This window comes from Alligator mississippiensis, chromosome 1, assembly GCF_030867095.1.
Source record: "Alligator mississippiensis isolate rAllMis1 chromosome 1, rAllMis1, whole genome shotgun sequence".
Lineage (NCBI taxonomy): Eukaryota > Metazoa > Chordata > Crocodylia > Alligatoridae > Alligator > Alligator mississippiensis.
The window spans coordinates 229,750,287-229,776,087 of NC_081824.1; the positions used below are offsets into that span (position 1 = coordinate 229,750,287).

General features: G+C 42.4%; 1 protein-coding gene across 3 annotated transcripts in view; it reads right to left on the bottom strand.

The window, feature by feature from the left end:
* Positions 1–2,088: 2,088 nt before the first annotated feature.
* The window catches only part of RIN2 (Ras and Rab interactor 2), a 159,066-nt gene continuing 135,353 nt past the window's right edge, over positions 2,089–25,801 (bottom strand). For 2 of the 3 annotated variants that reach the window (XM_059720253.1, XM_006265897.3), the window contains exons 9-12: positions 16,318–16,623; positions 13,690–13,821; positions 11,167–11,330; positions 2,089–4,055 (exon numbers count right to left, since the gene is read on the bottom strand). In XM_059720253.1, the coding sequence (XP_059576236.1) occupies positions 3,720–4,055; positions 11,167–11,330; positions 13,690–13,821; positions 16,318–16,623 (938 nt within the window). In that variant the 3' untranslated portion in view covers positions 2,089–3,719. Of the gene's footprint in view, positions 4,056–5,748; positions 6,997–11,166; positions 11,331–13,689; positions 13,822–16,317; positions 16,624–25,801 lie in introns of those variants that run through there. The other variant, XM_059720254.1, reaches the window with a different exon arrangement.

Sequence of the window (25,801 nt, forward strand, 5' to 3'; positions counted from 1 at the left end):
TTTCTCTGTTTTTCCCTGGGAAATGGAAAACCCATCTCCCTGCTTTTAAGTCACCTACATACCCATGCAACCTAGCCCCCGCCCCCCTGCTTTCTCTTTCTTCTTCTTTTTCCTTTTTTTTTCCCCTTTCTCTTTTCTCCCTCCTTTTTTCTTTCTTCTTCCCACACCCCACTGGATGCGGTCATCTTTGCCCAAGAAGGACAAAATTAATATATGTAGATATGTATGTATATGTATATATGTATGGTGTGTATATAAACATACATCAGCATTTCTCAACCCATGGGTCACAAGAATATAGGAAAGGGTCATGAAAACTTTAAAAATGGATTCTCCTTTAAAGGAGAAGAATGTGGGAAGCCATGGCTTTTCCTTTGCAGGCTGGCAGAGATCCAGCTTGCAAGATGCTGTTTGAGGCCCCCCCGCCCTACACACTCCACCCCTGCCCCACACGCTTGGAGGGCTGTGGCCGGGGGCGGGGGGGAGGGGGCAGGCAGCAGGTCAGGCATGAGGGTCCCTGGGTCAGGACTGGCCACTGATGTTTAGAAATGGGTCTTGGTACAAAAAAGGTTGAGAACCATTGCATTATATCATATAGTATATACTTATACACACTAGACTATTTTATAGTCCATGGTTTATGGTCTTTTTATAGGTTATATAGTGTTTCTATAGGGTTGGGTTGGGTTTTTTTGGATTATTAGAGGGAGGAATTAAATCTCTTAAGGGTTCCACTTTATTTCCAGCTCTTCCCTGGCCACTTCTTCAAACCAGAAGAGAAAGACAAAGATAGAACGTTAGAATGCAAAACTAAAGTTGTAGCAGCATAGAAGAGCAATGGTGGAGCTCTGATGGTCAAGAAATAAATGTGAGGAGCAAGCAAGGGTTTTTTAGAGTGATAGCTTTTATTCTCAACTATGTAGGTGGTGCAATCAAGTTGCACAAGCTTTCAAAGGCAAGGCATTCTTCCTGCTCCCACGGAAGAGACTGAAGGCCTCCATTTATAATGGAAAATCCATAACCTAATAGGAAGAATGCCTTGGCTTCCAAAACTTGTCTTTATCCCAACGACATAGCTGGTCCAGTAAAAGATATCACTCTAAGAAATCCTTGCCTCTCGCAAAATGTTAGATATGTTTTAGATGCAACTTCTTGGAAAACCTCTCTCCTCATCTGTGACTGTTTCATAACACATTCCTTTCTTCCTCCCACAAAAATGGAACAACTTGTTTTAACTCTCCCTCCAAAATCTTGCTGTCATCTGTTTCCTGGCCTTATGAGAAGTGAGAACTCTGTGCACTGTGAGGACAATGAAGACAAAAAAAAGTTGTGTTCCAATTTTTCAAAACATTATAGTTGCGCAAATTGTGCAGCACAATCATCTCAAGAAGGGCTGGACATGTATTTCCCTCTTTTCGCACCCCCCCCCCTTTTTTTTTGCCTTCCTGCAGATTTGAAGTTCTGAGGTTTCTCAATTTTTCTCTCACTCTCCATATCATGCCATAGCTGCTAGCCAATGAGGACAATGCAGAATTTCCTCTGAAGCCAAAGTCGCTCGCAACTTTGCAAAAAACAGTTGAGCAATGAAGTTAGCAGCCTCCTTCTCCCACTATTTTAAGTCATTGCATGTTATGGGGAACAGCTAACTCATTCAAGGCAACCGTACCAAAAACCTCAGATGACACCTTCAAGTGCACATTATTCTAAGAAATTAGGACAGGGTTAAGGTCTAACACAACGTACAGTGACGTTCTCTCAGTCCTGCTCATACTTGCTCAGAGGAAGAAGCTGGATGGTGAACCAGGCTCCCTAACTCAGACATTTCGCTAATGCTGCTAGTATCGAAATTGATTATTTCTTTTTGATTTTACTAAAGGAAGCAGTCTTTCATTTTTACTGGAACTAGAAAATGCTCCATATGTTTAACTTTTCCTCATAACACTATTTTATATAGACTAGGGTATACTTCCCACTCCGTATTTTCCAACAACCCAAGATAGGTTGGGCTATGCATGGCACAACATTTGTATTATGACAGACAAAAATCAACACGCAAACTATTTTTAAAAAAGCACTCATTACCCTTGGTTATCATTCAGTATTACAATGTATTATGTGCAAAACTCATTGTTTATCATTTACAAAATGAAATACAGCACAAACATGTGCCAAGGATTTCAGATATGTGGCAAGCCAACATTAAGAAGTACAGACCTTTACATATGCAATACGTGTACACATCCTTTCAAGTTCAAGACTTGTGTTCTTGTAACCACCTGCCTTAATTTACACTGCTACAAGAACCTAGGGTGAAATCCTGCCCTATTAAAATCAACAGCAAAACCCCCATTGACTTCCACATACATGGGATTTAACCACAGAATTTATCATCTTAAAACAGATTTTTACAGAACATACACATTTAATTTCATTTTAGTTTTCTATATATAAAGGCACTGACTTTTGTGTGTCTTTATAGTCTCCCACATCCAGCAGTATTTCTGACTTATCAAAAGCTACAACAGTTTTTTGCTTTTGCCAAAAATGTATTTCAATGTTGCTATCATCATTCTCTATAAAATGGTTAGTGTTCTCTTTCACTTTATTGGTGTTTTTAATCCTGTGCTTAATATCTGGGATAGGTATTTTCAAATCCATCTGCTTATCTCTAGTATTCGAGACATGAAACAGTTCCTTTTCAATCTCCTTCCCCCATTTTCTGCAAGAAGCCTGAACCAGCAGACTAACACATTCTATTCCTAAAATAGGTTATCTACCTTCTCTACCTTTTCTCTACATCCATTTCTTTCATCTCTTTTTTCCAAACTCCTGTATGTTTGTCTAAAACTGGTGCATAGAAACAATAGTTTGGATAACAGTATGTCAGGTTCATATAAAGGCATTTAAGTGGCCAGTGTCAACGATATAAATTGCTTACAGAAACACAGCAATCTCAAAACAAAGGAAGTTTCATAAAACCCTCCAGTTACAGCAAAAGAGAAACCAGAGACTTTTAATGCAATACTCTAAGACCAGCAAGAGATTTATTCTTGTATATTAAATGTTAAAATCACATGCATAATTATAGAATACTTTATAGTTAAAAAAATATTTTAAAAACCAACCCTGACAGTTTACCTGCAACTGCTATAAAATTTCTATGAAATATATAAAAACATGGAGCCTTTCTGTAAAAAAAAAAAAAAATAAAAATAAAAATAAAAAAAAATTTAGAAAAGGATGCAGCAACCATCCATGTAGTTGAGAGTTAATTGATGCCCTGCATCGGACAGTCTTGTCACACTTGTGCTGGTGAAATGAAGTGTACCAGCTAGGTTCCCCTAAAAGGTTTGTCTAGCATACACATTTAAATCAAAACATTTGGCTAAAGGAGAAGTATGATGAAACTGGATTTCAGTACACTACAGACAGAGACCTGTAGAGGGCCACAGCGTTATATTTTTTTAAAGAATTTTTGTTCCAAAAACCTTAGCTTCATGGGCTGTTTACTCAAACACTGTGACTGAATATACTGTACAACTGGCCATAAGTATTACATGTATATTTGCTATAGGCAGTGCTAAAAGCAGCTGCTTATGTTCTTACTAGGCATTTATTTCTAAATCCCTCTAGACTGTTTTACCTACTAAAGAAGGCAGCAGCCAAGATGTTTTAAAACAATGTAATGAGAAATAAAGACTGAACAATAAGCATCTGCTCTATGAAGTGGAGTCGTCGTCCTCATCGTCGCCATTGTTGTTCTGGAAAATGGCACCGTAAGGATCACTTTTAATGCGTTTATAGACAAAGTGAAAAACCTGGGGTTGGGGACGGCTGTGCAGCTCTGCCTTAATTTTCTGAGGGTAGGTATCTTCTGTTAGTTGCTGCCAAGTATCATCAATAAAAAGAAAGAGGCTATAATCTTCTGGGGTGTCCACTTTAAACTTTTCAGCACAGAGCCGACACACATCTTCTGTAGTGATGTACGGTCTTACTAATAAGGTCTTTCCTGTACAGCCACTGTTAATCTCCTGGAATGCAACTCGAAGGTAATTCTGTAAAGCAAGGCAAAACAGATGTTAGAAACCCAATGTCAAATTACAGACTTGAAGAAAGAACTAAATTCTTTATTTTAGCCCCAGCAGCCTGAAAGCTCATTAAGCAAGCAGAAACTGTCATCATGCTTTAACTGTGAAACACACTGCGACTTCAACTTTCTTGAAGTGATGACTTGAAACTGATACTGCTGATGAGACTGAAACCATGTCGAGCCCAGGACAAGAACTCAGCAAACTTCAGTCTTATATTCAGTGCTTGAGGACTTGTTCTGCAATTGGAACTGCTCTGGCTGAGCCTGCCATCGCAGTACAGAGCCCAGTGATTGCAATGGGACTCCATACAGACTTTGCTGGCAAACAAAATGTGATGTAATGTTGACAAGCAAAATATACCGCCACAGCAGTACACTCAAAACATGCTGCCATGATAGGCTGCATGGCTGAAGCTTTAGAAAAATACTGACTTAATCAAAAGCTCTCTACCTAATGAATAATGTGGGTTTTTTCCTTCCCCCTATGAGAGGCTTGGAAATATGGTAATTGAATGAATCTATATCATTCTGATATAGGGGTTGGACATTTTTCTCCTCTCTGCAAAGTGAGGAGAAAAGTGACACTGTACAATACATATAAATGCTAAATACTTTAACTGCAGAAGAACTATAATGCCTGTGCCTCCCAATCAGCTTCAGGAGAGTAAAATAAAAGGAAAAACTTAAAAATAACATCCACATTTTGGACACAAGAAAGAAAAAATTCTGGAACAGAGAGCTTCCACAAGAAAAAAAAAGATCTGGGAGATGGGTTTGGGGAGAGAAGGAAAAAGAAAGGGAAAAGACTAAAGGAATCAGGGTAGTAAGAAGACAGAAGAGGTTATTAAGTAAGAATTGCAGCTGAGACCAGCTTTTGAAGGCAGACTGTGAAATGAATCATTAAGAGAGGCAAGTCACATATGAATGAAAATTTTCATTTTGCAAATACAAGTTTTTAAAAGCAGTGATCAATGGCAATGTCTGTATGGCTTTGGAAATTATTCCAATGAATATTTTTCACTTACTTCAACATTCTCCAGTAGTGTGTGCAGCCCAAGCACTGCAGCTTTGTGTTAGTGCCTCCTGCACTGAGCATGAACATAAGAGTAAATAGAAAACTAGCCTATCATTTCCATTACCTAAGCTACATGAAAACATAAAGCAGGCTGCACAATTAAGGAAAAGGAAATTCAAGATTTAATTTTTGGTTGGTCTGAATAATTTAAGATGTTGTTAATGCAAGTAGACATTCTTCTTTAAACAAATGTGATTTTAAATTGACACAGCTGCTTTAAGAAGAAGCTAGACTTTGGAGAAGCTCCAAAGGGTCTTTCCCATGAAGTTTTTTTTTTCTCTTTAGTATTAAGGCTGTTACCATAGAGTATAAAACACCGTGGTAAACTGGTGTTATGGTCAAACCTGGTGAAGATTAGCTGGACTGGGGGAGTAATGTAACTATTCAAAGCATCTGGTATGGCTTTGTATGTCTAGCCTAGGGGCAGTATTTTATTTCATGGAAGTAGCGTGTGGAAAAAGGAGCTGGGGAATTCTGGCATCTCTATTAGGCAGCTGAGTGCATGAATTCTCCCAGCTGTGGCCTGGCAGGGGGTGATCACAGTAGTTCAAAACTGTTTGGAGAAAGCACACAGACAGGGAAGTAGTGGTCATTCATATGCAGTGCCAATCTTTATTTATTTTTTGTCAGGACCTCCATTCAGCATGACGTCCAGTTGTATGACCCACTTGATCTGACTGCAGAGGAAGACCACATAGCACAAAGCTCAGTTTTTGATGGCACTGTTATGAGATAACGTTTTTCACAGAAGATGCAGGAAGACTAGCAGGTGTTCCTTAAAAAGGACTGCAATGTAAAGTGCAAGGATTTGCTAAAAGCGGAGGCAGATAAAGCTACACCAAGATTTCATGTAAGTACGGGGAAATTAAGACCCACGAACAAAATGAATCCATTCGGTGGTCCTGGTGAACTGTCTGAGCTCACTGGCTGTCCTACAAAAAGACACAACAGCTAAGACCACTTCCTTTCCCAGTTCTCTCCATGTTCAACCTTAATCTTTAGCAGCAAAAGCTACTGTGCAGGGCAGAAAGAAAATCAAAGCTGCCTCGAATGAAATGCTTTCACTGTTCTCTTTCCCTTCTTAGACCTTGGCTACGCAATGTTCCTTAGATTATCAACCTCAACCCATCTGGTGAGTTTTGCAGCTATGATGCAAACTATAAAAATCTAAAACTACAGGATCCTTTCAGTGGATACTCTCTCTTCCATGTTCATGTTTCCCTTAATTAAGTCCAGCAGGTGATATATCTGAATAGCAGAGAGGTAATTGGTAGGGTTTGTGACATGAACCAAGAGGGAAATGGCTGATGCTGTGTGAAGAGGTATCAGTGCGGCCAGCAGCTCCTGGGTATATGAACCTTCTCATACCTCCCTACTGCAGTTTCCAGTGCCACAGTAAATAAATGACAGGTGGTAACAGTTGGCAACTCCCTCCTGAGGGGCACAGAGGCATCCATCTGCTGGCCTGACCTGTTGGTTTGGGAGGTTTGCTGCCTGCCAGGATCCTGCCTCTGAGACATCTTGGAAAGACTGCCAAGACTCACCCAGCTCTCTGACTACTACCCCATATTGCTCATTTATGTAAGCACTAATGATACTGCCGGGGTGACTTTAAGTAGATCAAAAGTGACTATGTGGCTCTGGGCACAAGGGTGAAGGGGCCCAGATGATCTCACTGATTCTTCCAGTCAAAGGTGAAGGCCTGGCTAGGAGCAGATGCATCCTGGAGATCAACACATGGTTGCATAGATGGTGTTGCCTGCAGGGCTTTGGCTTCAACCATGGGTTGGTGTTCCAAGAAGATGGACTCTTGGGAAGAGATGGGGTCCACCTGAAAGAAAGGGAAGAGTATCTGTGCATATAGGCTAGCTAATTTAGGAGGGCTTTAAACTAGATACATCGGGGGATGGAGATAAAAGTCCAAAGGTAAGTAAAGAGCCAAGGGATCCAGATAAAAACTTAGAGAGGGAAAGCAGTAGCAGAAGCCTTAGTAATGTTATCAGGGAGAAAATAAGAAAATCAGATACCTGAAGTGTTTAGATACTAATGTAAAAAATAGGGGAACAACCAGGAAAAACTGGAAGTCCTACTATAATCTCAAGAATTATGATGTAATTGGGATTATGAAGACATGGTAGGATAGTTCACATGACTAGAGTATGTTGTCATGGGATGGATATAGCTTGTCCAGGTAAGTTAGGCAAGGGAAAAAAGGAGGAGGTGTTGCCTTAAATAAAATGGAGATGAACACATGTTTTGAGGGGCAGTAGGAAGTGGAAGGTAGGCCTGTTGAAAGCCTCTTGGGTAAATATCAGAAAGGAATGCAGTAAAGGAGATGTCAAGGTGGGCATCTGCTACAGGCCACCAAACCAGGAGAAGGAGATGGTTGAGGCCTTCTTTAAGCAACTGACAGAAGCTTCCAAATTGCAGGACTTAGTTATTATAGAAGACTTTAATTATTGGGACATCTCCTCGGTGGGAAACACAGCAGCACACAAGCAATCCAGCAAATTCCTAGAGTGGGTTGGGGATAACTTTGTGGTATGAGTGGTAGATAGGTGTTAAAGAGTAGCCAATAACTAATGGCTCAATGTCTAGCTGGGAGGAGGTATCAAGCAGCATTCCCCAGCAGTCTATCCTGGTTCCACTTTCATTTAGTATCTTCATTAAGTGCATGCTTAGCAAATATGCAGATGACATCAAGTTGGGTGGACTTGCAAAAACTTAGGAAGGTAGGACTAAGATGCAGAATGACCTGGATAGACTGGAAAAAATGGTCCACAATCAATCTGATGAGATTCAACAAGGACAAGTGCCAAGTCTTGTACTTAGGACAGAATAACTGGATGGACAAATAGGCTGTGTCCAGATGAACGCAGCAGTGCAGTATGTGGCACCACAGACACGTCTGTGGTGCCACATACTGCACATTTAGATGTTCTCCATGCTGCAAGGGCATGCTGCCTATGAGTACACTGCTCCATTTTTTTTCCCTGCAATTTTTTTGACCCCTGGATATCCAGAGGTCAAAAAAACCCTGCAGAATGAGAAAAAAAAGCAGAGCAGTGCATGCACAGGCAGCACACGCTGCTTAAAAGCAGAGCCAGGTCACCCAGAGCCATGCTCCAGCTGCTGGCCAGGCTCCACACAGCAGAATTGCCACTGCTGCAGCCCCAGGAAGCCCCCAGGTAAGGCTGCTGGGGCTAGTCCAGTGCTGGCCCCCGCTTCCCCTACACCACCCAGGGTAACCTGCTGTGCGCCAAAGTACATGTGGCATGGGCATTCCCCGGGGACAAGTAGTGGTGGTGCAAGGTGAATCGCTGCTAATTGTCCCCAGGGAACCAAACGTCCATGCTCATCTGGACATGCCCATAGTGACTGGGAAATAGATGCCCAGGCTACAGTACTGCAGAGAACGAGCCGAGTGTTGCAGTAGAGTCGACCATAGACTGAATATAAGCCAACAACATGTTCTTGTTGCAAAAAAAAAAAAGAAAAGCCAACAGCATACTAGGTTGTATTAACAGGAGTGACGCTTGCAAATCAAGGGAAGTGATTCTCCCTCTCTATTCGGCACTGTTGAGGTTTACCTGGAATACTGTGTCCAGTTTGGTGTCCATTTCACCTAGCATATACATTTTAGATGCTCATTTTTAAAGTCTTGGCCTTATTATAAAGAGGATTTAACATGTAGAGTGGATGTGCTGCTTCCCTCAGGAGCTTCCCGACTCTGAACAAAATTACCAAAGTTAGTCTTTTATGTATAAATGGAGATGCCAAATAATAATTGTGTGTTTGTCTTAAAGGGATAAATTGAGGCAGGAAAGAATGGTAGAACAAACGTTTTTGAGTTTAGAACAATTCAAATAAGTGGCTCACGAAATTAACAGGAGGAGAAAGTCCACAAAAGATAGTTAGTTAGAAGTAGGAAAAACCTAATGAAGAGGGAGAAAAGAACTGAGAAAATCTGTTGGGTCTATTCTGCAAAGGCAAGATGTTGCTGTAAAATATTCACAAGACGGGATAAAACAAGGATGTTTCAGACAATGACTATGTAAGCAATTCTGTATGTAAGTGGAAAACCTTAAGAGGTATATCTGACACACAAAGAAATTTGAGTTTTTACAGAACCTAGGCAAATAGTCTGGCAATGTGATTTGCAAGACCTCTGACTGGACAGTACTATTGTGCACCACAATTTCTGTAAGGACTCACAGAAATATCCTGACAACCACTTAAATGAGTTATTCTGCAGGGGAAGCCACCTTTCTAAGCTGAAAGGATAGGTAGCAAAGAAGGGAAGAAGGCATACAAAATGCCCAAAGTGCAGAATTCACTTTATTACTTAAGCTTTAAACCAGTTTCTGCCAGCTCCCCAGCTGCTATAAAGCTGGGTGTGCTGACACTGTGTTCCATGGAATAGAACTGAATTAAACCAGCTGAGAATCTGAGCCTGTACAGTTTGTTACAGGAAAGCTAATAGAGAAGTTAAAGCAAATGGAGATGAAGCATACTTGCCAGCCTCAGTCCTTAAATAAATGGATGAAAAAATTAAGCCCCTTCAGCTGATTTTTTTCCAGGCCATCTTGTAATTCAACTCTACAGTGAGATGTGAGTGCTGTTGAACTGAATAAAGTGGTTTGGGTCATACGTTGGGTCCTACTTACTGTATTTCATGGTGTACAAGTCAACATGGTGTAAAGTCAGTCTCATTTTTCTGATCCAAAAAGTTAGGAATTTCATACATCCGGTGTATAAGTCGACCTAACTTTTTGGATCAGAAATATGGGGTCAACTTATACCGGCCCCAGTGCACCCTCTCTGTGGGCCAGGCACCTGGTGGATGGACACGTGCTACACTGCCACTCGAAAAGGATGGGACCAGGTTCAGAGCTGCTTGCAGGCAGCGCTGCTTGCAGGTGATGGGACCAGGTTCAGCGCTTGGCTCACATGGCCTCATCCCCTGCAAGCAGTGCTGTCTGAGCTGGACCAGCCCAGTGCCAAGCCCGATGCTGCTTGCAGGGGATGGGGACATGCCAGCCAAGTGCCGAGCCCGGGGTCACTCACAGAGAACAAGGCTGGGCCTGGTGCTTGGCTAGCGCAGCCCAGGCAGCACCACTCACAGGGGACGGGGCTGGGCTTAGCGCCCAGCCTAGCAGCATCTCCATGGTGACAGCAAGGGCTGCAGACTGCACTTAAACTGGGCCTGGGTCCCATGGCCTCCAGCGACAGGGACACTGTCAGTAGGTGAAGAAGGTTGGGTCAGGCTAGGGCTGGGCTGGGATTTGGCCGGGACTGGGCCAGGGTGGCGCTGGGGTGGGGGTCAAAAGTGCTGATACAGTGTATAAGTCAAGGTGGAAATTTAAAGGCAAATACTTTGGCTCTAAACCTCAAGTTACACACTGTGAAATACGGTAACTCCTTGTATACCTCAAATGGAGCGAACTAACTGCATCTTTCTAGCTAGAGATTCTCCCAGCCTGGGGTCATCTCCAAAGGGCTACCAATGGTGTAACAGGTCCTATGCTACCCCCAGTATAGTAGGTGATTCTCAATCAGGGTGCAACCAGATCCTTTGAAGGATGATGTGAGGTGTGAGGAGATAAACAGAAACAGAGGCTCAGGTTTGTCCCGGTCTGACCAATCTCCTACTCACAGTGCCCAGCACTTCTGCAAGGAGGTAAGCATTGTAAAATATGAAAGTTTTTGAAATTGGGTGCCACTTAATTCATAAAAGTAAGGGGGGGCTGTCTTGAGTCCAAGTGAAGGGTGTCTTGAGTCCAAAAAGGTTGAGAACACTGTAGTATGCAGTATGGTGGTGAATGAGTGAGGGCCAACTGGTTTAGATTAGAACAATTTCTAGGCTGCTCTCAGATTGTACCAGGGCTAGGAAAGAGCTCCAGTGAGAATGAGGAAGCAGTAACCCTTTTTCTTATGGCTCTTTTTTTTGTGGTACTGAATCGGACACAGCCACAGCTGACTGTTTTGCCCTGTGCCATACCTGAAAGTCATCAACTGAAGGTATTGTTCTGTTAGTTGTTCTCCTCTTATGCCACTGTCGGAGGGTATCTCTAGCTTCTGAACTTAGTAAACGGGCAGCTTGTTCCTCCTGGAAATTCTTGATCAAAGAAAGTGCTCCATAGGCGCTTGTCAAGTAGTAACCTCCTGTGAAGGGGAGCAGAAGAGCTTTCCAAAATGTTCGCAAACAGGAAATTAGTCAGCCTTACTCACATATCAGAGGAAAATCCACCATCAGCATATACATGAATTTCCCAGTGCTGTTATTTTCAAAATATTATATCTTGGTTAAAGGAAAACAACGGTAGGCCTAATACCCATATTAATATTCTAGATTTTTGTTTCCTTGTTGGCTGATATCTGGAAACTCAGTTTTATTCATACATAGTGGAAAATACAAGCCCATTCTTTGAAATCAGTCTGATATTCAGATACGGAGTTTGCAGCAACCAATTTGCTCACATGACTGGCATTGCTCTGTACTCTGTACATGGTTTCTCACTGCACGTTAGAACATGTATAAGCCATAGGCTTCCAAGTATTGTGGAGAGTTAGTTATTTTACATCTCTTTTATAACAAAGCACATTTAAGTGATGCTCGTGTACTCCTGAGCATTTGTACTACAGTCTTTGAAGTTGGAGGTTGGTTTTCCTCTTATTATTTTGAACAACCCATTTCTAAACAGTGATTTATTTTCCTCCTGAGTTTTAAGTGGAAATGTGTTTTAAAACTGCTTAAAAAAAACCCAAACCATTTCCAATGTATAGCATGCAGAATCCCATCATATCAAATTATTGTAATTACTCTCAGGCAACAGCTGGGAATGTGATAGGTTACACCCAGGAAACATTCCAGAGAGTTTGCTACAATTTGGAGGCAAATTCCAGCCTGTTTGGCCTGAAGCCCGGCTCTGTGGGTTTTTTGTTTTAAGGTAGATTCTGTGTTGTCATTGCTTTATTCAGCATCCCCATGCTTCCATCTAGTTCAGGAGTCGGTGTCTGGAATTCTGTTTTGCTGTTTACTTCATCTTTATTTTAGGGGTTTAAATGAAGCCAAGAAAGAACTGCACAGATACAATGGAAACAGCATGGCACAAGGCAGTACAGCAAAGTTTGTGCCAACACTGAATGAGTTCTGTGTAACTGGGGACACAGGAACATACTGGTTTAATTTGTTAAATAAGTCACTGAAATGAAAGTTTTTCAACTGAGCTGAAGCTCTGTCTATTCACAAAGCCATTTAAAGATCCGTGCCATGTTGGCAACAATGCTTTCAGGATTATGGTTAGCATTTTCTCGGCCTTCAAGTTTTGGAACCAGTTTTATTTGCAATGCATGTGCAATAGCCACTAACTTCACCAGCCAAACTGGACAGCACATTATTTTTGAATTCCATAGCCCAAAAACCCACTTCGTCCTCCATATTACAGTGCATCTGGTGTTAAATATAGAGCCAAACAACTCTTTTGCTGAATTAAAAACAAAAGTGCCTATTAGTTTAGCAGATGTTTCTACTTTTAAAGCATGCTAATGTTCTCCAGCTTCACATATCAGGTATTTTCCATGATGGGAGTCTTGAAAAAATGTACTAGAGGGAGCTCTACACTCAAAAGAGAAGACACAGACAAGGGTGAACTGGGAGGAGACTCATCATAACCCTCTCAAACATACTTGTGTCCAACAAGATAGAGCAGTTATGTTCAATCTCATGGTAGCACAAACCGGAATTTACTTCAAGACAAGAATATGCAGCTTTAAATTCAAATTTACACTTGGTCACTGGAATCGTTTCATTCTCCTAACGCTGGTGGCTGGTGGAGGGAGAAAAGGTGGCCAGCAAGGCTGCAGATGTCTTTGCTTAATACAGCTATGAAACTGGGGAGGATTAGGGTTATTTCCCTGCCAGTGACAGCTCTCTTTGTCAACCTTGCCACAAGCAAGTGATTTCTGGGGCCTGTATAAATAGTCCAAAAAGCAGACGCATTGGCTTTGGAGTGGATCAGAATGCATCAAGTGGGAGGCGTCTTGCAAAGTATTTCCCAGGGGAGGTTCACCCATAAAAGCCTCAGAAGGCATTCACCCCACTGCCCACACCAAAACCCTTAAGTTAATCGAATGCTGCTGCTCTCTAAACATATTCAGGAATTGAGGTATAAACATATCCAGCATGTGCACTGAATACAAGTTTGTTTGCCAAGTCGTGCTGCCGCCTTCTTTGGTTACGAGAAAGCGTATTCAGCGAAATGGGAGTGTACACAAACAAACAGACTCCCAGTCTCTCACTCCTACACTCCGCAAGCACATGCACCACTGGGACACAGGGCTTATCTACTCTATGACAGATACGATTATGGAAGCCTCTTGTTAAACTACTGGCAACACATCACTAGCTTTGTGACTCCTTCCCAAGCCTTCTATTCAGAGGAGATAATGGCAACTCTACTGCTAGGGGAAATCTCCTTCCCCACAGTCCATCTTTTCTTAATTAGAATTAAGAACCACTTACCTTCTCCATGTAGTAAAGACGGATCCAACAATTCCATCATATATTCAATTTCAGTATCTAGCTCCAGCATGTCACATTGGGCCACTACATAGGTCAGCACTGGTAAGAAGTCATCAGCTCCGTACATCCTCCCTGGGGTGAAGGGAACACAGACAGTAGTTCAATAATCACATCTTTTTTATTGTGTTGTTTTTCAGCATTTTGTTGCCAGCATTTTGTTGTTTTACAGATTGCTGTTTCTTAATGTTCATCAGTGCAACTGTTGGCAATCTGCCAGCTCCCTGTCTGCTCCTGTATTCGTTTCCTCCCAAACTGAAGAGTTTCAAATGTGCCAGGAATTTAGAAATAGGGCCTATGCTGGCATCAGTAGCTGACAGCACAACTGATTCACTAAAGTCTTGCCATTAAATCTAACAGGATTTCCCCATGTATTTTTAGTAATAGATTAAGATGATTTTCTCCCTTTTATAAACAAGGACAAAACTCTTTCCTGGATGATCTGACTGCAACTACCATTGCTTGGATTTGAACCAGGTATTTCAACACAGAGGGCACCTATACATGTGCTGGACATGTGCTCGGACGGATGCTAATTAGCATGCATCAGAGCAGAGTCGATTAATTGAGTCTACTAGAGCATGTTACTTAATGCACTCCAGCAGCCTTTGTGTCATGTCTATTCTGCATCCCCACACTTCAAAATGGTAGTGGGAGCGCTTTAACTACGTTCGACAAGCTTTAGTACAAGTGCCCCCACCACCATTTTGAAGCACAGGACACTGAATAAACATGACACTGCAAGAACTTTAATTAGACAGTCTCTTGGAGCTGCTCTAATTAAAGTGCACTCCCCTCCATTCCAGAGAATGTGTATAGACGCCCAAAACATTGAATATACAGGACTCGTAAGCTACCTTATAAGTAACATTATAGGAATAATCATAACACTTCATGCACTTATACTGCACCTTCTTTTCCTGAATCATGGATACAAATATTACTGAGTTAAGCCTGCAAGTGTTATCTGTGATGTTGTACCTATAATTCACTGCGTTTCCCAACACTTGAAATTTTCATTAAAAGCTGTGTTCAAAGTAGGACCTGGGAGGGAGGGTGACAGAGAGAAGGTGGCTTAGAACCAGCAAGACCAAGGCCAAATTAGCCTTCAGCATAATTTAGAACAATGTAAGGATGTTCTAAGTTACAGCAGCTAAAACAACCCTCTCGGTATCCTGTCTGTTAGCTGGCTGAAGCTAAAACAAGGATACTTAGCTGCTTTTGGCAGATCCCCTATGACAATTTATTTAACACTAGCATCTAGAGGCCCCAAGGTGCCATATGCCGGAGTCATGGTGACATTCATCCAATCCTATCTTTGCCCCCTCTTGCAGTAATTTACTGATACTGTCCTTCTGCTCAGTATATTTATTATGCAGAAAAACTTACATCCTCTCTATATGAGTCCACTCCTATAATGTAAAATAATGTAACATATTTAAAACAATATGAAGCAACAGCAGACAGTATTTTGTAACAGGAAGTAAAAATTATTGTATCTAATTTAAACTGGAGGAATTTAAGCAGGTAGAATATATCCTAGGCAGGTACTGGACCTGACTCTTGCAAAAGTGAAATCAGATCCTTAATGGCCACAAGTCTTCATCATTCAGTTTAGCTAACATCAACAGGAAGGTGCTTCCAACAGCAATGCTGGAACCTAGATTCCCTGCTCACTGAGAGGGAAAAGTGCTACCCATACCACTAACCTCTTATCTTTGCCTTGGGAAGTCTCTCATCCATAAGCTTCACTTGCCTTAGCTCATGATTTAATGAGGTAGTTAGTATATGACAAGACTATACAGCCTAAGATAATACAGTTGCACCCACACATTCTCACTGTTTGGCATAGCATATTTAACCATATGCCACTTTGAGACTCTACATAGCTATTCAAAATATGCCCCTTATCAGTCTGTAACCCCTTTCTGCTATCTAGCCTTGAAGGTCACCAGGAAGCATTTCTTTACACTTGTTACAGTGTAGATGTTGGAATGTCATTTTTGCTCCAAAGCATAAGAAAAAGTGTTTACACTAGAACCTTTGCAGACATTGTTAACCAGAGGTACTGGATCATGGCTCTATTCGTCACCTTCCAATTACAAGTGCTTTTCAAGCGTATGTATTATATGTATGTCGTTAATTTACGCTGGGAAGCAAAGAATGCATCTAACCCATCTGCTCGGATTTCCAGGAAACATTTATTTAGACTAGGAATGCCAAATTCATGCTCCACAGGACAACCCTTCTAACAACCTCAATGTCTGCTTCAGATGCCAACAGTTAACTAGGGATGTCAGTCCAAGGGCTGCTCCTGCAGTTCATACGTCTGTTTATCTTCCCACTGCATCTCGGCTCTGTGCTGCCAGAAGCAGCACAGAAGTTAGAAAAGAGACTGAGTGGCAGAGTCCCTCTGTGGCTCTGAAGAACAGAGGCCGATTAAAACAGATCAAAGGAAAGAAAAGAAAAGGGGATTCGAAGACATACTGAGACAAATGACTTACTCTCCCATCAGTGAAAGGAGCCTCTGCTTTGAAACAGAAAGAGGCCCAGACCCAACGTGAATTGTACCTGAGTTATTCTCCATGACAGTGTAAATCAATTTGCACACTCTCAGCAGCAGCATGACTTTCTTCTCAGGTGAATACATTTTCTGCATCGTCATGAACTTGACTTTGATTTTTTCAACGTCCACAAAGTCCGGTGTTGGGACAAACACGCCCAGTTCCTGAGGAGTTCTTTGCCGCACCAGCTGCAGGTTCTCCTTTAGCTGTTTCCAAGAGCCATCCGCGGTGTGGAACTCCTTCAGCATTGCTTCAATGTGGCCCTTCAAGGGCTTCAGGATACACTTGTGCATGGCCTTCTCCAGCACCACATCTGCAAGGGGAAATACAAGCTCATTTGATTTCATCAGCCAGAAGAGAATTAGTATGAATGTGCCAACAAAGAAAATGGAGCTGAAGCTATTCGCCAAAGCCTATGTATGAATAAAACTGAGTTTCCAGATGTCAGCCAACAAGGAAACAAAAGTCAGCACAGAATCTGTATCTCATTTAAATTCATGAGTGTGGTAGATATGAAAAACATAAAATAAAAACAGACTATCAGCTGTACAAGACTTGAATGGCTTGAGTTCACAGTAAACTTTTCTCTTGGATTTGATGAACAAGGATCTTAGGACTCTAAGCTTTGCTTTGAGTTTCAGACTCAACTAGACCTCAAACCTCAAAAGTAAAATACAGGCAAAACACACAAAACTTTTGTGTGGTTTGGGATGGAAGCCATACAGTTTTGAATAGTTTCCATTGGAAGCTATAAATCAGGCCAGGTTTCTTAAAACTTGGCCCAGCTCTGCTAAAATGTTTGCAGACCTGGCCAGGTTCTGGGTTTTATAATGACAATTAAAACCAAACTCATTTTGTGCAGGCGCAGATTTCACTGCGGTAGTTAGGTACAGCTTTGTCATCAACTCTAAGCTCTTTGTTTAGCTGCAGGCTCATGTGGTATGCTGACAACACCTTTGGCTTTTTACTATCTTCCTCAAGGGATCCTTGGCATGTTAAAGTGTGGATCCCATCTCAATAGAGAGCTCTTTTGGGATCTCTACTCTCCAAATCATGGCTGCACAGACCACATTGCCTTCCTTCCCCTCTTCTCATCCCACTCCCATAGATTTCCTGTGGCAATGACAGTAGTAGCCAACCTGCAAAACCATTAAGAAAGTATTTGGTAACTATTAGTAATTATTACTACTTATAATACAGTAACCAAATACTTTCTTAATAGTTTTGCAGGTTGACTATGCAAAATTCTATGGCTTTCATCCCAAACTGCACTAAACTCCCAAAGGCTCCAAATAGAACTGGGGACCTTTTCTGCTGGGCTCTGCGCCACCACAGACATGCCTCCCCTACCCTGAAAAGCTTACAACCTCAGGCCCCTAACCTACAGATCCTGACTGAGTCTGACTCACTATGCTGAAGGAGTGGGTCCTCTATTTGCAAACGATTGCAGAAAAACAGTGGAGAGGTGCTGAGGGCAGCAATACAAGGCTGTGTGGTTACACAGCTAGCCTGGGCAGAGCATATGGTTATGAATCATTTCAGAGGGTTTTTTTTTTTCAACCTCACATTCATCCCAGGATTATTTATTTTATAAAAACCTCCGCTTGTTCATCAATATACCTTTGAACCACAGCCTATTTCTCTTTTTATTTTAATACCTCAGTCTTTTTCCAGTTTCTCTCTCTTTTCCAAATACACACAGCCTATTTCTATATTCTCTGCTTTGTTTAGGCCTTTTTTGCCTTTCACAGAGTGAGGGAAATGCCCATCTTGGGAGTGGGGGTAGAACTAATCACAAAGTTTACTTTCACTCTTCATCTCATCCCATGCTTGTGTACACAAGCCCATGCACCCAGACCTGAGGTGATCCTCTTTTTCACACCGCCCACCCATTCACTTACTTACTGGGTCCCTTCTTTTCCTTCCCATGTGCCTAATTCTCAAGTGCCCAAGTTCTGTGTCTCTCTCTCTCTCTCATAGAAGCATCTACTTCTGCCTCCTCTAGCCTGCATCAGTCCTGCTAGTGTCTCCCTGTTTCTGTTCTACCTCAGCAGATCTCAGTCTCACACATCATGTGGTTTTATGGATGAATGAGGCATTAGGAAGATTTTTTTGTTTTTTTCATTCCCAGGCTTTGGCTGTGCAGGAGGTGAAAAGAGTGTTCTTTGTCTTTGCCACCATATCTGCAATCTCTCCAAACAATTCCTAATAATCATTAGTTACAGTCACTTCAGCCTTCAGAGCCTCAGAAATGCACTTAACCAGGTTCCTCAATTGTTCAGGGAACTTGGCTTGTTTGCAGCTGTACAAAGGGAGAGGCTAGCTGTTGCTTGTGGTGTGACCAAAGCGTGATCCTAAGCAACCCCTAACCAACCTGCCTACACAGAGCGAGTTCCGCTGCCAAACAATACTGTTCTAACCTAAGGATGTCAGCCTAGCTGCAGCAGCAGCAACCACAACAGTATAGTTGGCTTGCTTGTAGAACATGGACAATAACTGTACTTGGCCTCAGAGGTCCAATTATCCAGGACTGCACACTGGGCACTCTCCCCTCTCCTTGCACCTTCCTTGCAGAGGCTCTGGCTCCATCCCGCTCTGGCTCTGGAGGCTCCAAAAGTGGGGAGGGGAAAAGCAGAGGCAGCAATGCAGAATCAGCAGCTGGAAGTTCGCTGCTGCTGAAGGGTAATATCACCTCATTTTTTTGCTGCAGACATGCATGCCCAGCAGCTAAAAAAAATCAACTGAGCAAAAGAAAGAAGTAAGGTCACATCTCCCCCTTATAATAGAAACTGAATGTCTAGAATGGTCTCAAAAGACGCATGCTCTTGTGCCAATGCTGCTGCTGTGCCTTTGCCCTGCTGGAGCTGGGGAACTTTTTTCAAATTAAAAAAATCTTTATATGATGTCTGAATGTATATGACAGAAATTATTTATGTAATTCCAAAGAGACATTGATGGCTCAGTTTGATATGGGAAAAAGTGAAGCCTACTGACAGAACAAGGAGCAATGGTCTCAAGTTGCAGCAAGGGAAGTTTAGGTTGGATATTAGGAAAACCTCTCTCACTAGGAGGGTGGTGAAGCATTGAAACAGGTTACCTAGAGAGGTGATGAAATCTCCATCCTTGGAGGTTTTCAAGGCCCAACTCAACAAAGCCTTGGCAGAAATGGTACTAGAAACCAAGATGAGGCCAAGTATGAAAGCAGACTATACTGGTGCAGGGTTTTTACATTTTCGTCTGATGAGACTGGTGGTAGCCACTGTCAGAGACAGGATACTGGCTTGGGTGGACCCTGATTCTGATCCCGCATGTCATTTCCTAAGTTTCGACCAGGCTGCATAGGTGACAAAGGAGAAAATCTGCAATCTGGAGATGTGGCCTTTCATTAGTTCTTGGCAGAAGGCATTGCACAGGTAACTTTGGCTGCCTTAAATTAATAGTCATATGTGTTTTTCTGAGATAATGAGAGCAGGACTATCAAAAACCTTCACCAGTAACCTAACTCACAAAAGAACTCCAGTTGATTTTGGGAAGAGAATAGCTAAGCCCAACTTAAAGTGTTCCTAAAATCTTACCCCAAATGTCCAGGACATGTTACTGAGAAAAAACAACAAAAAAACCCAACAAAAAACAAAACACCTGAAATATACACTTCATATTTTAGAAGTTGTACATAATTCTAATGAGGTCTTATTCAACTTTCCTTATGCAATACTTCTATTTTAGTCACCGCCTCAAAATGGGAACTGGAAGTGCTTTGATAAATGAATCGTATGGCTAGTTAGTTTCGCTGTGGCTTGTGGAAATACATCTGTATCCTGTGTTGACATGTTCTGTAACTCCGCAAAGAAGCAACAAAGCAAAGACCTGAATCCAGGCAGCTTAATGCACTTGGCAAAGCAAGTGTCTTTCCATGGCCTTCTGCCAATTCTTTACAGTCCCCATTGCCTTGAACACCATACTCTCACCTTCCCTTGTCCCTCTCTAAGCCAGTGGTTCTCAATATTTTTTAGACTTGAGGCACACCTGGATAGAGTTGAGGCACCCTTTGGAAAATGCCAGCTCTTAGTTTTCATTCTTGTTTGAATACAGAAAAATAATACAGCAAATTTTCTGTTACAAAGAACTCAGACAGACCACAACTATGGATTTGTATGTGAAATCTCTGGGTTTATCTTGTGAATCCTGTTTCTAAACCCAACGGTGCTAACATTGTGTGGCACCACATGGCACCTTCAAAAGGATCTCAAGTCACCTTTGAGACTCACTACTCTAAGCTCTCAATTTTTAACTTTCTTTGCAACCAACTTCTAGTTACTGCCCTTCCACAGAGAACATCTTTTAGTCTCCAGACTTATACATGTGCTCTATTCTTTTCTATAAATCACCCCTAGTGCTTTTGTACCTTATGACAAAATGTTTTTGGGAGAGAGGCTTCCAGTCTAGGAACTGTCATAACATGTAGCCAGCTGGAATGGCATTTCTTGAGACTGAAAACAGAAGCACTACCCAGATATATCAGGGAAAGAAATATGTAAGATTTGATTACTGCAAACTGTACCATATGTTCACCTAATTTGGACTTTCCTCAGGACCTTGCATGTTCAGCAGGATGATAATACACAATGTGAATCTACATCAGAGGTAAAATTTAGGTCAGAATGGCTACACCTCCTCTACTCAGTAGACCAGGCATAATAAATGGTTACTTTGTTTCTCTATAAGGCCTTTCATCAGAGGAAGCTTCCACAAGCCATTAACTAAAGCTCACAATATAGATGAGGGAGATATGGAATCTCTTCTCAAGGAAGAAGAAAGCGAGGAATAAGGAATTACATGATTTGTTCCAAGTCATATAGCAAGTCAGAGGAACAGCCAGGAAACAAACACAGAAACCTTGTACCTCAGTCCTGTTCTCCCACTACAGGACAAACTACCTTTTTAGCAGTGCCTAGTAGTACCTTTCCCACCCAGTGGCCACATCTACACAAGATGCTTTACTGCTCAGTAAACTAATCTACTGCGCAGTAACACATCACTATGGACACGTCTACATGTGCCAATCTAAGATGCATTATACATTTTTAAGGCACATTAAGAGCACAGATATACATGTAGAGTCCCTTAATGAACCTTCAAAATGGCAATTTTAGGCTATTCACACCTAAATTTGATACCTCCAAAAGCAGGTATCAAATTTAGGTGCAAATATCTTAAGCGTCTTAATGCATGTGCAGACATGCTAAGGCACATTAACATTGTGTATGTCAACTGACTTGGGACTAACTCAATGTAGTGGTTTACCATGACTTGAAAAAAAGAGTCAGTGCCAAGAGGGACTGAATTCAATGGGCACTAAAATATATCTTATTCAGATGGGCTATACTATCTTTGTGGTAGGTTCCCATTAGTATGGTTGCCCAATATGGGTCATGTGTTTTATAACGCTCAGAGTCGGCTACATTTAAAGCAACTTCATAGCTGGTTTCCATTATTGAGCTCATGCTGTTTTTGGCAGCAGCTAAATAATAGAGGTACCAGAGGTAACACTCTCTTAGGCTTGGTCTTGGCCAAAGGAAATGATCTAGTGAGCGACTTGAATATAGAGGGTAGTCTGAGCAACGGTGACCACAAAACCATCACATTCACTATCTGTCATAAGGCAGGCAAATCAGCTAGCAGAGTTGAAGTTTTGGATTTCAAAAAAGCGCATTTCAACAGGCTCGGGGCAATAGTAGGGGAAGAACTGCAGAAGCAGGGACTGAAGGTAAAAGGAGTGCATGAAGAATGGTCATTCCTCAAGGACACGATTCTTGAAGCCCAAAAGAAGTCAATTTCCATGCAGAGGAAAGGTAGCAGAAGGGCTGGTAAGCCCTCTTGGCTTAATAGGGATATCACGGTCTTCTTGAAAAAGAAGAAAGAGGCATACAAACAATGGAAGCTTGGGACAGTCCCCAAGGAGGACTATACAACAACAGCCCACACTTTTAGGGAGCAGATTAGAAAGGCTAAGGTGAAGACTGAATTTAAACTAGCAATGGAAATCAAGAACAATAAGGAGTCCTTCTATAGCTACATAGGGAACAGGAGGAAAACAAATGGAAGTGTGTGGCCATTGTTTAACAACTCAGGACAGCTGGTTACTCAGGAGAAAACTGAACTCCTGAATGACTACTTTGCTTCAGTATTTCACTGGACTAAGGAGAAAATCCTACTAGATAACGTTCAGAATGGGCAGGGTGTGAATGACCGCCTTCCTACTGTTGACGCTGATCTGTTGCATGATAAGTTAGGAAAATTAGACATTTATAAGTCAGCAGGACCAGATGAACTTTATCCAAGAGTGCTGAAAGACCTGGCCGAAGTCATCACAGGACCTCTGGCGAAACTCTTCTAAAACTCATGGCACTCAGGGGAGGTCCCTGAAGACTGAAAGAGAGCCAGTGTTGTGCCCATGTTCAAGAATGTCAATGGGCCAATGTTGTGCCCATATTTACCTGGATTTTAAAAAGACTTTTGACACAGTGTTGCATTCAATACTTATGAGCAAACTGAATAGGTGTGATGCGGATTTTTTCACAGTAAGGTGGGTGAAAAAATGGCTCATGGACGCACCCAGAGAGTGGTGGTGGATGGGTCAGTTTCTCCCTGGAGAGATATGGGTAGTGGTGTCCCCCAAGGCTCTGTCCTTGGACCACTGCTTTTTAATATCTTCATCAGTGATTTGGATGAAGGTGTTGAAAGCACCTTGTCCAAATTCACAGACGACACTAAACTATGGGGTACAGTTAACACGCTGGAGGGCAGGGAGCGAATTCAGGCAGATTTGGACAGACTGGGGAAGTGGGCAGATCAGAATAGGATGCAATATAACAAGGATAGATGCAAGGCACTGTACCTAGGAAGAAAGAATCTCCAACACACCTATAGACTGGGGGGTACCATTCTGAGTACCACAACAATGGAAAGAGATCTCAGAGTCCTGGTTGACGCAAAAATGTACATGAGCCGCTAGTGTGCTGAGGTAATAAGCAAGGCTAACTGCACTCTCTCTTGCATCAGTAGGTGCACCACAAGCAGGTCTAGGGAAGTGATAATTCCCCTCTATGTGGTACTGGTGAGGCCACAGATGGAGTACTGCGTCATTTTGGGCACCACACTTGAAGAGAGACGTGGACAACCTTGAGAGGGTTCAGAAGAGGGCTACTCATATGGTTGAGGGCCTGCAGGTAAGACCCTATATGAAGACAGACTGAGGGACCTGAATCTTTTCAGCCTCCGCAAGAGAAGGCTGAGAGGTGATCTTGTGGCTGCCTACAAACTCATTGGGAGGGGGGGGCGGGGGTCAGCAGGGAATAGAGGGAACTCTGTTTACCAGGGCACCCCTTGGGGTTACCAGAAATAATGGCTACAAACTGAAGGAGAATAGATTTAGATTGGACATAAGAAAGAAATTCTTTATGGTGAGGGTTGCCAAAATATGGAATGGGCTTCCAAGGGAGGTGGTGCTTTCCCCTACCTTGGAGGTGTTCAAGAAGAGATTAGGCAGGCATCTGGCTGGGGTTACTTAAGGGGAGGAGAGAGGACCCAGGCAATTATAGGCCAATTAGCCTAACTTCTATCCCAGGGAAAATCCTGGAAAAATTCATCAAGGAGTCTATGTGTGATATGGTTGCAGAAGGTAGGATTCTGAACGACAGCCAGCATGGCTTCATCATTGGAAGGTCTTGTCTTACCAATCTCATCTCCTTAAATGACCAGGTAACTCACCACCTGGATAAGAGAAAAGAGATCAACATTGTATACCAAGACTTCCAAAAGGCCTTTGATCTGGTATCCCATGATGTTCTCATGGAAAAATTGTAGGATTGCAGGTTTAATTGCTTGACAGTTCGGTGGGTAGGAAGCTGGCTGCGAGGTAGGACCTAGAGAGTTCTAATGAATGAATCTGTGTTGTCCTGGCGAGAAGTGGCCAGTGGTGTCCCTCAGGGGTCTGAGCTTGGTCCACTGCTTTTCAAGATCTTTATCAACGATTTGGATGTGGGGGTGAAGAGCTCACTGGCCAAGTTTGTGGATTACACCAAGTTATGGTGGAGTGTGCTCATGCTTGGAGATAGGCTGGAGATACATGCAGACCTAGAAAGGCTGGCAAGTTTGGCTGACTGGAACCAGATGAAGTTCAATATTGAGAAGTGTAAAGTGCTCCATCTCGGGAAAAACAACCCCCAACATACTTACAGGCTTGGTGGCACCAAACTGACCAGCACCATGACTGAAAGGGACCTAGGGGTAGTACTAGACCTTAGTATGAACATGAGCCGTCAGTGCGATGCTGTAGCAAGCAGGGCAAACAATACTCTGGCATGCATTAACCGATGCACCTCAAGCAAAACCAAGGAAGTGATTCTTTCACTTTACTCAGCATCGGTGAGACCACAGCTGCAGTACTGCATCCAATTCTGGTCACCACACTTTAACAAGGACATGGAAAACCTTGAGAGAGTCCAGAGAAGAGCCACCTGTACAATCAGAAACTTGCAAGGCAAGTCATAGGAGGAAAGGCTGAGGGACTTGGGCCTCTTCAGCCTAAAAAAGAGAAGGCTGAGAAGGGACTTGGTAGCTGCTTACTGCTACGTCAGGGGAATACATCAAGGGCTCGGCGAACAACTGTTCACCAGGGAACCTTTGGGGAAAACCAGGAGTAATGGCCACAAACTCCTGGAAGACTGTTTCAGGTTTAACACTAGGAAAAAATTCTTCACAGTCAGAGTGTCCAGACTGTGGAATAAGCTCCTTCCAGAGGTGGTGCAATCGCCTACCCTGGAAGTCTTCAAAAGGAGACTGGATGGTCACTTCACTGGGGTCACCTGATCCAGTTGTCTTTCCTGCCTACTGCAGGGGGCTGGACCCAATGATCTTGCAAGATCCCTTCCAGCCCCGTGCAATCTATGAATTAGATTCCAGCCCCTTACAATCTATAGACAATATGTTTCTTTGTATACAAATATAAGACGAGGAGCTTTCCCACCCACCCCCCATGTTGATTGGGGAGGGAAAAACCCTTTTTTATATTTGAGTAAATACAATAAGGCAAATGCAGAATTCTGTACTTTGAAAAGAGAAATCAAATGCTTAAATAGGAAATGGAATAACTGACTACACACTGACACTGCAGAAAAGGAGTTGGGGTTTATTGTGAAAATGAGTCAGCGATATACTGCTGTTACAAAAAGAGCAAATCTCTTTTGGGGATATATTAACAGGAATACCATATGTAAGACATAGGAAGTGATTATTTTGCTGTACTTGGTGCTGGTATGAGGTCTCAGATAATGTATTGTCTAGGGCTCAGCAAATTAAGGACATACAGGGTGCATCTACACAAGATGTTTACTGCGAAGTTGCCCAGTTAGCTCCGCAGTAAACATCTCAGTGTCTAAACATGTGGCCCTATTACACAGCAGAAAATGAATAAACTCCACAGCAGGGAT